Here is a 16,714-nt window from a genome sequence, read left to right as displayed (position 1 = left end):
TAGGAGCAGATGACAGTGAGTCTGGTCTAATTTCACTTTAAGAGACGACAACCTCAGAGTAAGTTTGATTTGCAAGGATTGCCTCTCAGTAGATGACACTATATATGCATGTTCAACTGCACACTTCTATGAAAATGAATGAGCATTGTGACTCAATGAATGAGTTGAGACAGGGAAAGTACATCGCAGCTGACGGCAACATCCTGTGAAGTAATTTCCCGGATGAGCTCGCCGCTGGCAAATCTCCATATAAACTCCATCCTGTCGACGGAACAAAAAACTGGCGAACATAATCGAGACCAAGGTTACGTATGTAACTGGAATTTATCGAGTGGTTCAAAATAAAACTATGAGAGAAACTATTTCGTGGTTTTGTTACGTCACAAGAATACATTTTTGTTGTATGAATTGTTTTTCCGAGCTATTTGAATGTAGAAATACATCTTCTTATTTCGACTATTTCACAGTGCTTCGTACCCCGGATATGTTGCTAACTAAACTTCCCGGATGTACCGGCGTGACGTCCACCATTGTAGGGAACTGATGCAGACTGGAACGATTAAAGAAACACAGATTATCACATCTGTTTAGAACTGCAGATGAAGACATGGTAGATGAAATCCATAATGTTGCGGAAGACCAGCCAAACATAACGACACGAGCGAGGTTATATTTTTGAAAAGTCCTATTATCCTGCCGTCGGATTCTAAGTCCATGTTAAAACCTCTTCGAGACGTGTAGCTCCTCGCAGGCTGATTTAAACTCATCATGGGCAATGGAATGAACAAGGTAGTGATTGCCACTGTTTATTGTCAATAGTTGTTGCATGTCGCTGTTAAAAACGAACGACTTTGGCTGGTAGTTAGCCTGGGTTCCTGCTTCGCCTTTATCAGCCAGGTCACATGTCTCGGCTGTCCCACACTCATAGTCTGGAATGTAAACAAACCAGGGGATTTCATTACAATTGACCATACGTGCATCAATTTCTTAACATTTTGAGAAAGGTCGGGTTTCTTCGCTCGTGAATTGAATGACGCGAACGTTATCTGGTTTTGAAGATGTCGACATGTGTTATCACAGTCCCAGTTTTGTTCCATGTCAGTAATGAAACCACTGCACACATCTGTAAGTCTCTCTCTCTCTCTCTCTCTCTCTCTCTCTCTCTCTCTCTCTCTACCTTGAAGCTAATTGCTATCACGTTTTCTCCATCCACAATGCACTACATCACTCTGTACTTCCTAGAACAAATGACTCCTGTCATGTGTATGGGATTTCTTGTTACAGACTTTCACAGTAAGGCTGCAAACTTCTTCAATGTCAACTAAGGTCATCTGCAGCTTGCTAATGGCTTAGTGCATTTTTAGTTTGGGATTAGTGATGATATCATCGCTTTATCAATCATAAATTGTGACAAGGCAGGTGATGCAGAAGAAAAATGAAACTTGAATTGCAACCCTTATTTTTTTTTCCCGTCAAGAATTCTTTGTCGTTGTTAAGAGACTTGGTTTTACCATTTTCCCACAATTTGTATGACGTAAGCACCTTGCCGGATTGATGCCAGGATAAACCTGTCTTATTTTGCCTGGTTATCCTCTGGACATCAGCTCAAACAACGTTGCTAAAGAATCGTAAATAACTCAATTTGCCATTTGAGAAAGCAGGCCACTCACATCCATTTCTCAAGATGTAATAAGCAAGGGGCGCCTTTCCCGAGCATCACCTAGACCAGATCATCATGCATCATTGCATCGGGCCTTGTATGGCTGTAGAGATCATTTCCTTTACTGGTACTCGGTTCCTAAGCCCTAAGCTTTAAATCCACACTGGCTTAACCCAAGGCATTCGTTCCTTTTTGTGGAGCTGTTTTTGAAGCTGCACAGTAATGATTCTTTAACCTGACGGTAACATGTCTGTCAACGCCGCTTCACAGGTTGTCGATGGACTCTACCTTGGAAACATAAGAGGTAAGAAGAATTGATTGTTTGTTTCAATGTTAAAGTAGGGGTTGTGAGAAGGATTCCCATGGGATGTTTTTAGCTTGTCACTGACTTAGCTTGAAGTGTAACTTTCCCTCATAACAGTGATAAATAAAACTACATAAATTGTATATTTGTTTTGCGTTGTGCCTTCAACCAAACCCGCAGGTTTCAAGTGCTAGGTTGAGATCTTCTTGCTAAAAGTTGCCCTCCAGCTGAAAACAGCTTTCAGGATTAAAGACAGTTAAGAATCCTCAAGCTGTCGCCCCACTGAAGGGGGAGTACAGAGTTGTCACTGTGTCATTGCCTGACCTAGAACAACCTCTCTGTCTCTAGTGGGAATTTTGCTGTGTTCTAACTTTAGCTGCTGCTTCAGAAGGCTCCGCATGATGGCCCCCCGCTAAAATTAGTCTACGTAATATGAACAAGTGACCGCAGGTCTAAATCTTCAACTAAAGTTGCAAAGATGTTAACGGAAAAGTGACAGGATTTATTTTTTTATTATATTATATATTATATTATATTTGATATTATAACAGATAGGAGTTTTTTATGAGACGCTTTCTATTTTTCTTTGCCCCAGATGCAGAAAACAAGGAGAGTCTGTCGAAAAATGGCATCACTCACATCCTCTCCGTGTATAACAATGCCAAGCCCGTCTTTGAGGTTAGTGGAAAGTCCACGTTAGGTGTGTCAAACTATTTGAATTACTCAGACATTTTCTTGGACATTTTGAATGATTGTGCATTAAATAGTGCAATGCATCTAGTTGGCCAGCTGGAGGTGGTGATGAGTTGTGATTGAAGCAAAGCAACCTAGTGCCAGAAAATAAATCTTAGCACTTTATACATGGTGGTACGCAAGTTAAATACCGATATTTGTATTTAGTAGTAGTAATATTAATTATACATTTTAATGTGTTGTTTGCTCTTTTCAATTAAGACAATAATCAGTCAGTCTTTCAATTTTGAGTTTTTAAATGTAGAAACAGAAACGGTCAACAGTCAACACTGTCACCTCAGAGTTAGTTAGACCACTGTAGTTGTTGATGAATGATAAATATTAAATTTGAAAAATAAACTCCAGATAAGTACGGTTTTGAATGTTATTTTAGTTTTTGCTACTTCTGTCTTTTTCAGGACAAAAAATATCTCTGTATTCATGCAGCTGATGCTTCCAGCCAGAACCTGTGAGTACACACACACACACACACACACACACACACACACACACACACACACACACACAGATTCTTCTTGTCCCTAAAATTTCATTTGTCCTCTAGTTGAATTTCCTCAGCCGTGATGAGTCATTCATTGTATTTCAACACTGCTCTGCTGCCTTCAAGTGGAGTGTTGCCAGGGCGTGATGGCCCAATTCGAACCGTTTTAGAGGTTTTGAAGATTTTCTTCTTTTTTTTTAATCATGTCGACAAAGTCCACGGAGTCCTTATAGTTGTTCTGATTCTGATGTTGTCACTGAATATTTTGATGTCGCCCTAATGCACTCCGACTGCTCATACCTCATCAGAACCGTTGCTGCTTTGATGGTTGTGCTTTTCATTGGTTTTTGGTAACTGCGTCATGTCTCGTCCCAAAACAATGGGGGCTAATAAAGTTTATCTTAACATTGAATACAACTGATCTACTTGCAGGACACATTTTGGTCTTCCCCGGTCCAGTGACTGTTATTCATTCTGTTCACCGTGTCTCCAAATGAAAGCATTACAGTGCAAACAGAAGGAACTATTGCCCCTTTGATTAGTCACGATAGGATTGTCACACTCTGACACGGCTATGCCTGACACCAAACACATCTTTGAATTGCACATAAATCTCATATTGTATTCTTGTTTTCTTTTGAATTATTATTCATTTGGCTGAAATGTGATTTTACACAAATGCAAAACATTTTCTTTTTTTGACACACACAAGCACTATTAACTCACTATGGACTCTATTGACATGTCTGTGGAATACTTGGGCCCATATTGTTGTGCAGTCATTTCTATAGACCCACCTACTCAATTCAGATTCTACTGAGGTGCAGAAATTACTCATTTCAGCACTGTGTGTTAAAGCAGCTAAATCTTTTTGTGGAAGTTAAATTAATTAACAAATAATTTATCGATTAAATTAAGTAATAATAAATTAAATGATGCATTATTCCCTGTGCATTTTACATCCCTCTGTCCTTGCAGTGAATTGCAAACACTCAGCTTGAGGAATAAGAGAAGAAAAAGAGCAGGAAATGAGACGGTTTGATGTGTCATTGGCTCAGTGGTGAAAGAGACATAAGCTGTCCCTCCACCCTTGTACTGGTTGGTAAACAGCACAACAGTCATCGAAGCTACTGTTTGGTTTTCGGGCCTCATAACCTCACTGAGGTTCTGCTGCAGGAAGCTGCAGAAGGTGATGCGCTGAGATGCTCTGAGCATGAAAGGATGATAAAAGGCAACAGCTTCGGTTCACAGTGTGAACAGCAGGGCAACTGATCACCCTTACGTCTTCCGGGACACTGTAGCTGCATCCTGGACTCGCCGAGAGGCTGAGAGTGAGGCTGCAGTGAAGGGTTTGACGTGTTTTGTGGGGGTCTGTGACTGTCAGAGGCTGCACTGAGCGAGGAACATTGCTCAAGAATACAGAAATATTGATTCTGGATAAGAAACATTCACCATAATGAGGTATGAGCCATTGGTATATAATTCCATGCCATGCCATTCCATTCCATGTTCCATTTGTTTCAGGTTGAATTTTAGTTTGTCGGCACAAATTTTTTTTTTTTTTTTTTACTGGCATTTACAGAGAAGCTTGTCATTTGTTTGACGAAATGAGGGGCGAATAAAGAGATGCACCATTTCCAATTGCCTCTAATTGGATCACTGCTGATCGGGATGGGGCGGAGAGGGTCTGACCTCTTCTTTCACAACCCAGTGTCCTTCCCTCAGCCAGTAGAGGAAGGAAACCTTAGCGTGACATCTGGCTGTTGGCCTCGACCACCCGGGGCTTTAATAATCCCCCCGCGGTGTCACAATCTCTGGTCTGGCTGACGGGAATGATGAGGCCAACTGACTCTCCAGCAGCAGACGCTCACCACCAGTGTCGCAGCCTCTGTGGCCGGGTCTGAAGGCCCCTCCCATTTGGGAGGGAGCGTCTTTCTCACGCTACAGTTGCAACAGCTGAAAGGGCAGGAGGACGGCGAGCCTGAAACTTTAGTAAAGGGAGCCCCGGCGTATACGCTTGGCCTCACACACAGTTCTGCAGAATGAAGAGATTTTTTTTTAGTTGAAAGTGTCTTTCAAGTTCATTGATAATGTCCGTAATGTGCACATGTTGGCAGAGGAGCAGGTAATCCCCCAAGGCAAAGCTGCTTTGAATGCACAGAGTGCACTGACCATGAAAGTGTAAAACCATTTGCATCAGCGCCTCTAAACTGATGTGTGCACCTTGCTCACGACGTCGCCATATGGCCAATGAAAATATCGCCTTTATAAACCCGATATGTCCCTTTTTTGTTTTTCTTAATGCTTTTTTTCCTTTTATTTACACTGTATTGTTTTGTAAATTCAGCTGGTTTGGAGCCCATAAACTTTGTCACAGGGTAATTTTTTTGCATATTGAACAAGTTGGCCGGAAACCTCTGTGATAGGAAGTGCTGAGGAGACATCTCTTGAAAAAGTAGTTTGGATCTCAGGAAGGAGGGTAGAGAGAACCAAAAAAAAAAAAGAAAGAGAGAGAGAGGCCATCAGTCTATTTTAGCCTCAGTCTGTTAGTCTGTCTGCTGTTGAGTAACCAGCATCTGCTCCTCGGGAGACGCTGCTATCAGCCATGCACTTCTTGATTATGCAAAGCCCCATCAGCCTTTCCTGATGGTGTAACAAGTATTTGAGGAGCAGTTGCACCACATGTGCTGTGGTGTGTTCCACCTCACTGTGGGGGTGGTGGGTGAGGGTGTGGGGGGGCTCAGATTTGTGCTCACCTTCTGGAAAAAAAATATAATTCTTATCTTTAAAAAAAAAAAAAGTGTTAAGATATGTCAGTTTGATAGCATGCATCGTAAAATGTGCTTAGAAGTGTTACAGCAAAGCCGGTGAAGTGGAATGTAGGGAACCTTTAGACAGGGGACAAACGCTAACAAACTAAACTGAACATCAACCCAACATGAGGCAGCAATCCTTGATAAGTTCACCATGAAGAATCTTATTAGAAACAGGAAAACACACAAATGGCTCCCTTCTTTGTTTTCTCTAATTTGCATTCAAAGTTATCGTGATTCACTTTTGAAGGCAGCGTCAGGCTGTGATGGGGCCGTAATTGTGCAGATTGACAAAATCGAGGTCAGTTACTTCCCTTCCGTCTGTCTCTGCAGTCTGAGCTTTGGTTTACCACAGGCTCTGTGTTTGAGCGCAGACATTTTCTCACATGACAAGCTTCTGTCATTGAAAGAAAAAAGGTTACTATGCATAGTGTCAGCTATTTATTTATTGTTATTCTGGAAATTCATCAGAAATTACCCAAACTTGTCAACTTACAGCTGACATCTCGCAAACGTCTGAGAAGTAGCCGAGTCAGAATCAGGATTTCTTGTCATCAGAGCCTCAGCAGTCTGGTGGAAAGACAACAATAGACTTTCGAATGTTACTCAGATCCAGTGTTTACCAGCATGCAACTCTTCTTTAGCGGGTGTAGGCTGGTAAAATCCCTCATCCCTGTCTCTCAGTTCACAACTTGCTTCTTTGCTACTAGCCTGTGTACAAGATACCCGTGGTTTGTCAGAAGTTGTAATACATGTATCAATTATTATTGTTTTTCTTCCCCAGTTCGCAGCATTTTAAAGAGTGCATTGGCTTCATCCACGAATGCCGCCTGAATGGTGGAGCCTGTCTCGTGCACTGGTAGGTAAAGACCTCAGCAGGTAGAACTGGGAATTGAAAACCTGGAAGATGCCGCTTTATTTTCCAATCAGTCTCAGTCAAACCTTTCCAAGTGTTTCTGTGGAGGTGACAGATTGCTGCGCTGTGCTGTCCTGTCCTTGCTGCAGCCTGGCAGGCGTCTCCCGCAGCACCACCATGGTGGTGGCCTACCTGATGACCGTCACTCACTACGGCTGGGAGGAGTGCCTGTCCGCAGTCAAGGCTGTCCGCTCTTTCGTCGGCCCCAACTACGGCTTCCAGCAGCAGCTGCAGGAGTATCAGACGACGCGGGTCACAGAGGTAAAACACTACGAGTGCTCAAAAACTGCAGTGGAAAATACGGTAGTAAATGGAGATATGAGTCAGTGTGTTTCTCTGTCTGAATGTGTGGGGCAGCAGAGTGCGACCTATCACCTGCCGTCAAAAGCTCTGGGAGCATCCCACAGTTGTGACGGCTCTCAATTTTAGTCTTGGTTTTGATTTCTGAGCTGTCGAATTTTTTTGTGTTTTAAAAAAAAAGAGCTGTTTATCGGAAGTATCGGTTTTAACGTTCTGTTTTTTTTTTTCAGTTGTTAGTTGCTTTGAGACAGAAATAACGCTGAGGGGCAGGCCCATAAGCACACAGCAAAATATCTTTGAACTGTTGATATTATGTCATTTTCAGAGTATCTAAACCTCTGCTTTCCTGTCAGTAGAGCGAGTTACGCTTTCATGGGCAGCATGGGCGCCTATGTGAAGCTGCGACACGCGATGTTTTGGTGGTTACTTGAAAGCGCACTGGGTGAGATTTCATTCTAGTGGCCCTGACCCAGCCACGGTGAAGGGGAACTGTAGGGGGTTTGCTGGGATTGCATTAGCTTGGTACTGCTCATCACGTGTTCAGCGTTACTGTCAGCATATTGCAACATACCGTGACTGAAAGAAAAAAACAAAAAAAAAACACTGCTTTGTAGATATTGCAATGATTTCTTGGATGGAAACAAGAGGAAACAAGATTTCTGTGTTTGTGTTTTTCCCACATTTGTCTCAGATAGAAAGTGAGGAATGTTGAAGACGAGTGTGCCGTTGTGTCATCAGAAGCCTTCAAGACAGTTTACACCCACACAGTCACATCACAGTGACCTGTCGCTGGAGTGGAGTGTTAATCCAATAACTGTTTTATTATTTAGAACTATTTTATGATAGATAGATAGATAGATAGATAGATGCCATTTTATGGGTAATTGTAACTTTCATTTTTCAGGAGGACACCATAACAGCCAACTTAAAGACTTAACACAGCTCATTATCACATAATGATTACCTTTCATTTTAACGCATCAACAGTTAATACTTCTTTTTTTCTTGGCAAAATGTTGTATGGTTGGCTGTCAAAGGCCAGCAAGGCCTTTCCTGTCTTCTCTATGAATTCATTTTTTTATTTTCTAAAATATGTTGATGAGATTATTCTCTATTATCTCTCTTCATGCCTGCCTCTTTTCATTTGCTCTCTTCGTGCCATATCATATCCACTTGGTTACGCTGCTTCCAGTGTTGTATATTATGGTCGTTTTTATACAATCATATTTCAGCTAGCTTGTCTTGTCAGGTTGTATAAAATCTGCCTGAGGCCTTCAGGAGCAACCGATCAGGCTCCCGTGCGCTGTAAGTGAATGGGAACGGTCAGTCGGGATAGCCAATCAGATCCCGAGTCTGCGACAGCAAGACCAGCTAGAAGGTCTTGAGTTGAACTTGACATGTCCGCTCTCGTGAGAGCGTGAAGACTTAAGGAAACCCGTAGCTCCGTTAGCCACCAGCAGCTAGAAATTCTGATCATCTGCAGTTTATCATGTTCAATTGTTTTGTTGTTGAATTTTTGCAATAACAAATGCAAATAATCTGCTTACTGTCGACTAAACTCCTAAACTCCTAAACTCGTCTTTTACTTTTGAGTTTTCACCGTACCCGTGATCTAAGTTTCCTATTGTTAATTGTGATTGTGAGCTTATTGATTTTACACTGAAGGCCTAGGCATGAAATGCACAGCCTGCCACTGGTGTGTTCTATTGTTTTGCAAAAATGACTGTGAAAAGGGATGAACTGATTCATCAGTGTGCTGTCCAGTCTCCACATACGTTATAGCAGCCGAGCATAATGTAATTAGCTGTTAATCAGCTTTTTCACACCAAAGCAGAGCCCGCTAAAGCTCTTTGACACGAGACTTTATTGTGACTTCTTGCCGCGGTTCTTACTGTCATAACATGGCCCGTGTTCTACAAATTGTGGACTTTAAATGAAATCAGAATTGAACTGAGGCACTTTTGACAGCGCACTCTTTTATCTGTTGGCTTTCTCAGTACCGGGCTTGGCTGCAGTCCACTTTCCGTCCCAGTCCGTTTAATGACCAGGATCAGGTGGGGTCCCTACTGAGCCAGCACACGGAGCAGCAGGAGAAACAGAGGAGGGGAGGAGACCACTGCTGGATAAACCAAACTGACGGAGCCCCATCGTCCGACCCGGATGATGGCGAAGGGAGCAGCTGAAGCCGCTGGTCTCTAATCAGATGACCCTGTTATTTTTTTAAACTTCCTTTTAATCAAACCCAAAGCTGTGTCTAACTCCAAGGCCTTTAAACACCTGTCAGGAACAAATAACTGTCCCCTTAAAGCAATCAGACTTTGATTTAAAACACTGAAGTTGTTTCCTTTGTTTCTGAAAGCAGTGGAAGCAGATTTGGCCACAACATGGCTACCACCAGAACTCACAGACGCCTTATTGTACACACCTGAGCACCTTAGCCATGACAAACAAACTACACTCTACACCTGCCATGTTGAGCTTCCTAGCCTTAAGGAAATGATAAGTAATGCATCATAAAGCCATATATACTGTCCTGACCTGTGTGCTATATATGTTTAGCAGTAAAGCCAACACACTTAAGCAGTCACGCTGATCACTCACTGTAACAGTTTGACACTGCACCGTGGCTGTTAAAGGTAATGTTTGATCGACACTGCTGCTGGGGATGTTGTTGTGTTTCATGATTGTTAATATTTACTGTCTGCAGTCTTGCGGACAACTCATACGATTGTCTTGCGGACAATCGTATTTTGAAGTGATTTTAAGATTAATACAAGCATATGTGGGTTAAAAAAAAAAAAGTGGTTCTGGTTTCTCTGGCAGATACGCCAGACACGCATGAATGATATCGTAACGTAATGATCACTGTTGCACATTACTGCTCATGGGATAAACGCTGTTTACACATGTTAGAACTGCAGACTGCGTCATTTGGTTGAAGACTTGCAAAGAACAAGAGCACATGCTATTAATAAAAGTGTACACGCACACACACACATACACACACATGTGAAACATGCACTATCTGACAAATCAGCAAGAAAAAGTAAAAATGTAACACACTTAAAAAAAAAAAAATGTGGCCAGGCCCAGGTGCTTCCTTTTTTCATTTGCTGAGATTTATCTTTTTTTTATTTTTTAAATTGTGACAAAGACTGATTTCTTTTTTAAATGGCATTTGTGTTATTAAATGATGGGTATAATTAACTGTTTTGCGTATTTATTTTTCGGTTTTGTACTTTATAATCCAATACCATTAAAATGAGATATGGATAAAATATGGAGACACTAACAAAGCAATGCTTTCAATGTTGTGTGTATTTCAGTAGGAAGACTGCACAGTCCAGTTTTCACACTATTTTGCAGTTTAATATCACCACCGAAATGGCTTCTCACATGCTAATCTGACCAATTATGTGTAGATTAAGATTAATTACATTTTTACGTCTGTATAAAAAAAATGTATTGCAGGTTTTAAAATGATGCACGGATTAAGATTTGACATATTGTGCTTACATAAACGGACCAAAATTAATTTATTAAAATTACATTATAAAATCATATAACCTTATTGAAAAATTGTGCTAAACAGCAGTCGTATTAAGTGTAGAAAGTAAAATCAAAAGTATAAACAGAAGTGCAGGTTCATTTTGCTGGGAAAAATTACAAAATGATGCAAGAATGTTTGCATCAGATTGTTACTCTATGGGCCTACACAGTATGACATCTCTAAAAGATAATCGTAGCTGTTTACTTGAACATTTCCTCGATGGAGCCCAGAGAGGCAATAGGTATTTTTTTTTTGCTACTCTGAAAAGTGGTTTAAAGTTTTTTTGGATTATGTGAAGTCCTACATATATTTGAACCTGTGAACCTGTATGTGTCTTTCTAACCGTCCTGAGTGGAATATAGTTATTCAAGTAGGGCATTAATTGGCCCGTCAACTACAAATTACAAACAGCAGTGGCATTATTTAATCTTCCCCAATGAGGGATTAGTAAAGTCTTCTTCTTCTTCTTCTTCTTCTTCTTCTTCTTCTTCTTCTTCTTCTTCTTCTTCTTCTTCTTACATGAGCCCACTCAAAAATCAGTCCTTTCACTTGACTTCTCGCTCACAGACTGTTCAGTTAAAAGAGCAGAGGAGGGAGGCGACTGCCAGCAGCATCCCACTCAGACCACTGGTGTCAGTGGGCTGGTGGGCTGCAGCCAGGAAGCATCACCTCGGGGCCCAACGCTGAAATCCCCGCCGCTCCGGCTGACATGTGACTCTCCGGGTTTATTCAGCGCTCCTCGCCTGCGTGTCTTTTGGCGTGGGCAGCACTTTTTACAACCCCTGGCGTATGTCAGGCCATTTCTTGTAAATGCCTGCGCTTAGAAGAACAACTTCCGGAATGGGCTGGTGCTCGGGCACTTCCTTGATCGCCTATTGGCTAGCTTGGGGCGGCGTCGAATCATCTCGCAGCAAACTCCATTCATAACCACAGCACAACAAAGTTGAGAGGCAGGTGTCGGGGAGAACTTTCCACCACTTGACTCACACCGGGAGTCTTCTGAAGAGCGGTCCGTCATCTGTGGCGAGGGACGAGAGCTCAGCAACTCACCGTAAGTTCCATTTCTCTTGATTTGAAAAGGGGAAAGTTCGGCATTTATGGGGAAACGGCTGAAATGGCTTAAATGGCTTCACTTTAAGTCGTGATTTAGGACCAATTTAAGTTAAGACAAAATAAGTTAAAGTAAACAATATGACATAAAATGAAAATTGTGTAGTAAGAAATGTTTTTGATAAACACGGTTGTGGAGTGGAGAAAAAGTTTAATCTTTTGTGTGTGTGCAGATTTAGCAGCAATAACTCAGCATTAATTCATTAACTGAAGTTGTGAATTAATTAAAGATTTGAACATGAAACTATTATAGTTGGCATTCACTTGGAAGAATGTGAATTTGTTTAAAAGAAAGTAAAAATTAACAATAACAGTGACGGTCAGGCTACATTTTTTTGTCAATGATAAAACAAGAAAGAAAGTAATTATATATATATATATATATATATATATATATATATATATATATATATATATATATATATATATATATATATATGTGTGTGTATATATATATATATATATATATATATATATATATATATATATATATATATATATATGTATATATATATATATACATATATATATATATTTTTTTTTTTTAATTTCTCCTCATGCAGGTCCGAATTCAGTCTATACAGAACCTTTATTTTCCCATTAAGATGTCAAACACTGGAGGTCGAAGGCTGAAACAGTGGCTGATTGAGCAGATCCAGAGTGGTCAGTACTCTGGACTGCAATGGGAGGACGATAGCCACACTTTGTTTAGAATTCCATGGAAACATGCGGGGAAGCAGGATTACAACCAAGAAGTAGATGCGTCCATTTTTAAGGTTTGGCAGCACTCTTGTAAAGAACTAGCACACAGAAAAAGATCATATGCTGATGTTTTGATTCTTTATTTCTTTCCCGCACAGGCCTGGGCTGTGTTTAAGGGCAAGTTTAAGGAGGGAGACAAGGCAGAGCCGGCTACCTGGAAGACCCGACTCCGCTGTGCCCTGAACAAAAGCCCTGATTTTGAGGAGGTGACGGAGAGGTCACAGCTGGACATTTCAGAGCCTTATAAAGTCTACCGCATCGTACCGGAGGAAGAGCAGAAGAGTGAGTTTATGTCACTTGTGGCACAAATGTTACTCATTTGTTTCGGCCGTTTTGTCCATTTGATGCGTTAAAATCATCAATGGCATTTGGCAGGTGCATCATACTTTTCCTGGACTATTGATGGAATTTGCTTTCCACTACTAAACTTTTACATTTGTGCAAAAGAATAACAGTCACAATGCATCTGTCCACCATCAGATGGTAAAAGCTTGGCGATGGTCATGGCGGCCTCCAACCCCTGCGGTGACATCACGGACATGGACTGCAGCCCTGCAGAGCCGGAGGAGTTCACAAAGGAGGTGTGGCTCCCTCGTATCTCCGACCACATAGAAACTGTCTTTCTTTACCCTCCGTTGCTCTTGCCGCTCTGTTAAAGGTCTCCAGACACGCTTTGCTTTTTCACAGGCCACTCTGCGAATGTCACTCCCCCCCGCACTCATTACCGCTGTGCTCTGTCCCCTCCAACACACTGACTTTATCACAGCGTTTTGTGCAGTAAACCACAGCCTGTCATTTGTATTTCTGATTTGCACCACAGGAGGATGCTTGCAGTATCCAGGCTAGTCCAGAGTACTGGTCTCAGGCCAGTGTCAATGGTAAGGTTCACTTTAAAAAGAAACAAAACAAAAGAAAAAAATAAAATAAAATAGCATAGTGAATACGGCTAGGATACGAAGAAAGCTGTAAACATTGTAGTTACCCTTGTGGTCGTAAGAGTTTTTTTGTTTGGTGTGTTTGGTTGAAGTGCGAGCATCGTGTTTTTAAAAGTAACCACAATGGAAAGCTCATAGCACGTCCCCGTGATGGTGGGCGCTAAACGGAGGCCGTGTGCATGTCTGCTGAATGTTGCAGTGGAAGAGTTGACTAACATCCTGCCACAATTCGCTGACTGAAGTGGTTATTTCTTTTTTTGGGATGGGTTGGAGAGAGAGAGTATTTCTGATGATGCAGCAAAAATAATGTCATGACACTGTGTTTGTGTCCACTGTGTTCAAAGTGTGTCTCAGTTGACCTCCTCCCTCTTTAATTCGCAGCTTTCCCATTGCATCAGGAGCCCCTGCCATCGAGCTCCTCCGGCTCAGGTACTTTATTTATATTGGCAGGTTAAAATGTGACTGACACAGAACAACAAGTTTGTATTTGTTCTCTCTCTTTTTTTCTTTTTTTTTTCAATTTGCAAAAATGTAATCGCAGTCTCCTTCTCTCCAGCTTTCTCCCAGATGGTGATCAGTTTTTACTACGGAGGAAAGCTGATGCAGAGCACGATGGTTAATCATTCTGAAGGCTGCAGAATCTCCCCGCAGCAGCACCTGGTCCACGGTGCCCTCTACAGTTCAGACAGCATGCAGAGCGTTCACTTCCCTCCCGCTGAGCTCATTGAATACGAACGGGCGCGCCAAATCACGCGCAAGCTGCTCGGCCACCTGGAGAGAGGTGTGCTGGTCCGTGCCAACCAGGAGGGCGTCTTCATTAAAAGGCTGTGCCAGAGTCGCGTCTTCTGGATCGGCTCGGGGGATGTGGGCTCGCAGTACGGCCCCATGCCTTATAAACTCGACAGGGATGCTGTGGTCAAGATATTTGACATGGGGAGGTTCCTTCACGGTGAGTCTTGTTAAAGTGCTCAAATTGCAGAAATCACTGCCGCAGACACGTTTCTTCTCACTGCTCAAAGCAGACATCAGTTGCAATTTGATGAAATTCTCTTCACAGTTTCATCTGAAACTTTTTTTGTTCTCACCTCCAGCTCTTCAGCTCTACCAGGAGGGTCAGTATCCGGCACCTGATCCGACTGTCACACTCTGTTTTGGAGAGGAGCTTCAGGATCTCAGCAGCGCCAAGACGAAACTCATTGTCGTGCAGGTAGGACCTGTTCATAACCAAAATGCTTGCTTCACAATCAAAGGCATCATCAGCATAAACGTGGACATCAAGTCTGACTTTTGCTCCCCTCTGTCTACTGCAGATCAGTGTGGTAAACTGCCAGAACCTGCTGGAAACAGTCAACATGCGGCGCGTCCCGCCTTACTGCAGCAGCCAGAACCTGGAAATGGCTGATAACGTGGCCACCGAACAGATGGCCCGCATCTACCAGGACTTGTGCAGCTACAGCGGCCCCCAGAGACCAGCCTGCTACAGGGAGAACATGCCTATCACTGCCTGACCTGTGAGCAGTGGTGCTCCCACTGGAAACACCCCGCACAGGCTGGACGCTAATTTACATGGTAACGCGTAGCTTCGAAAGTTCAAATCTGTGGTTAAAACAAACGTGACGAGGCAAATCAAATCCATACGGGGTGGAATGTTTTTACTTGTGTGCCTACTTAGATAAAGCCTTGTGTCAAACCATCGCTCTATTACTTCAATAGAAATATTTTCATATCTCGTAAAGAGGCCTATCGCCTTCTCCCCTCATAGACAAATCCTCCTCATATGTTTTTTAAGACTTGCTGAAAACTGAAGAAATGGGGATGTATAGGTCATCTAGTTCTCAAAACCAAAGTCTATGTTTTTATAAAGCTGATTGTACAGTTAAATCACTTCTTCATGTGATGCCTTAATTTCAACAGATACCATTTTTTGACAGACAACTGAAGTTCTGTGTATGCAATATACTGATAAAAGTTGAAACATTTGAATTCCCAGTCCAATGCGGCATTATGTTAGATAGGTTTTACTATCAGACTGTTTATAACCTTGTTTTGTCTTTTATATTGACTGCTTTTGTAGTAAAGTTTTTTTTACCAACCAATTTCTGTTTGACTTTTCATAACAACGATATCTCTGCCTTCATTTCTTATTAAATTGTCTCTTGAATGGCTGATATATTATTGTATACAATGACATAACCTAACTGAAATAACAAAGGAATGCATTTTTCTCATATCAAAGCCTTTATTTTGTTGTTTTTGTACTTTTTAGATTTCTCTCAAATCAAAAACTACTGTCAGCTGTTTAGGATTTGCATATTGAGTATTAACCATAATTGCACAAGCACAAGACTTTTATTTATTACTCTGTACCTCGTATAATGCTATGAAGTAGTAAATACAAACAACTGGTCCAAGTTGGAAGAAAATGTGAAAAAAAAAAAAAAAAAAAAAAAAAACAGGACATCGTTCACCAAGCACACAGCATTTTTTTACTCGCTACCTTCAATACTTGACTGACTTTAACATGCTTGATTGATGAAACATTCAATAACAATTCTATTGGGCTATATTTAACTTTACAACTCTATCTATCTATCTACCTATCTAGCGATCTATCTATCGATCTATCTATCTAGATTAAAATAGCAGAAAACATCTTTATTTGTCTGAACAAAAGAAAAGATTAATCTACAGTGTCTGTCTGTCTGTCTATCTATCTATCTATCTATCTATCTATCTAATTGGTGACTCTATGCTTACAGTACCAGTGGCAGCGATGAGTCACAGAGGTCACATTATGAAAGCAGTCAGGTGCTCCTCATATGACAGCTCTGGATAAAAAAAAAAACCCTTTCTTAATTTAGAAAATGTAATCAATGGTTGTCTGATTAAAACACACAGGTGGAGTCTTGTGTGTGCATATGTGTAGGTGTGTGTGTGTATGTGGTTATCAAAAAAGGGGAGTTTTGTCTGAGTTCCACAGAACAGGAACTTCTAAAAAACTGTCAAAGGAAACCAGCTTCAACCCTCCTCTGAAACCTCAAAAGTATGATAAACAAAATCTTTAATTACTGAACTGAAAATCACGTTGAAGGTCGTTGGAATAATAATATGTATGATATGAATGATAAAG

At 41.4% G+C, this 16,714-nt stretch overlaps 2 protein-coding genes across 3 annotated transcripts; both read left to right on the top strand.

Annotated features, from left to right (window-relative positions):
- The first annotated feature begins 478 nt into the window (after positions 1-478).
- On the top strand, positions 479-10,359 carry dusp22a (dual specificity phosphatase 22a). Its single transcript, XM_076023319.1, has 7 exons — positions 479-789; positions 1,931-1,964; positions 2,560-2,642; positions 3,116-3,165; positions 6,796-6,870; positions 7,017-7,188; positions 9,225-10,359. The coding sequence occupies exons 1-7, from the start codon at positions 769-771 to the stop codon at positions 9,408-9,410; spliced, it is 621 nt and encodes a 206-aa protein (XP_075879434.1). The 5' UTR covers positions 479-768; the 3' UTR covers positions 9,411-10,359.
- A 1,331-nt stretch (positions 10,360-11,690) lies between these two features.
- Positions 11,691-15,680, top strand: irf8 (interferon regulatory factor 8). 2 transcript variants are annotated; one of them, XM_076023301.1, is made up of 9 exons: positions 11,691-11,828; positions 12,451-12,663; positions 12,748-12,931; positions 13,130-13,230; positions 13,470-13,527; positions 13,966-14,013; positions 14,141-14,533; positions 14,676-14,791; positions 14,895-15,680. In XM_076023301.1, the coding sequence occupies exons 2-9, from the start codon at positions 12,493-12,495 to the stop codon at positions 15,090-15,092; spliced, it is 1,269 nt and encodes a 422-aa protein (XP_075879416.1). In that variant the 5' UTR covers positions 11,691-11,828; positions 12,451-12,492; the 3' UTR covers positions 15,093-15,680. The 2 variants fall into 2 exon arrangements, with proteins under 2 accessions (XP_075879416.1, XP_075879423.1); XM_076023308.1 differs by having other exon boundaries at positions 11,709-11,828; positions 12,493-12,663.
- The last annotated feature ends 1,034 nt before the right edge of the window (positions 15,681-16,714 follow it).

This window comes from Nelusetta ayraudi, unplaced genomic scaffold (assembly GCF_046127955.1).
Source record: "Nelusetta ayraudi isolate G7.1 ecotype Tasmania unplaced genomic scaffold, CSIRO-AGI_Nayr_v1 ptg000002l, whole genome shotgun sequence".
In the NCBI taxonomy this organism is placed as follows: Eukaryota; Metazoa; Chordata; class Actinopteri; order Tetraodontiformes; family Monacanthidae; genus Nelusetta; species Nelusetta ayraudi.
The sequence above is the reverse complement of the archived record's forward strand: the minus strand, read 5'-3'. Positions and strand labels throughout refer to the sequence as shown.

Excerpts from the sequence above, each read along its gene's own strand:
- dusp22a (XM_076023319.1), top strand. The coding sequence starts at position 769 with ATGGGCAATGGAATGAACAAG. Across the intron at positions 3,166-6,795 it reads GATGCTTCCAGCCAGAACCT|TTCGCAGCATTTTAAAGAGT; the intron begins GTGAGTACACAC and ends TTTCTTCCCCAG. Across the intron at positions 6,871-7,016 it reads GGAGCCTGTCTCGTGCACTG|CCTGGCAGGCGTCTCCCGCA; the intron begins GTAGGTAAAGAC and ends TCCTTGCTGCAG.
- irf8 (XM_076023301.1), top strand. The coding sequence starts at position 12,493 with ATGTCAAACACTGGAGGTCGAAGGCTGAAACAGTGGCTGATTGAGCAG. Across the intron at positions 13,231-13,469 it reads CGGAGGAGTTCACAAAGGAG|GAGGATGCTTGCAGTATCCA; the intron begins GTGTGGCTCCCT and ends TTTGCACCACAG. Across the intron at positions 14,534-14,675 it reads CATGGGGAGGTTCCTTCACG|CTCTTCAGCTCTACCAGGAG; the intron begins GTGAGTCTTGTT and ends TCTCACCTCCAG.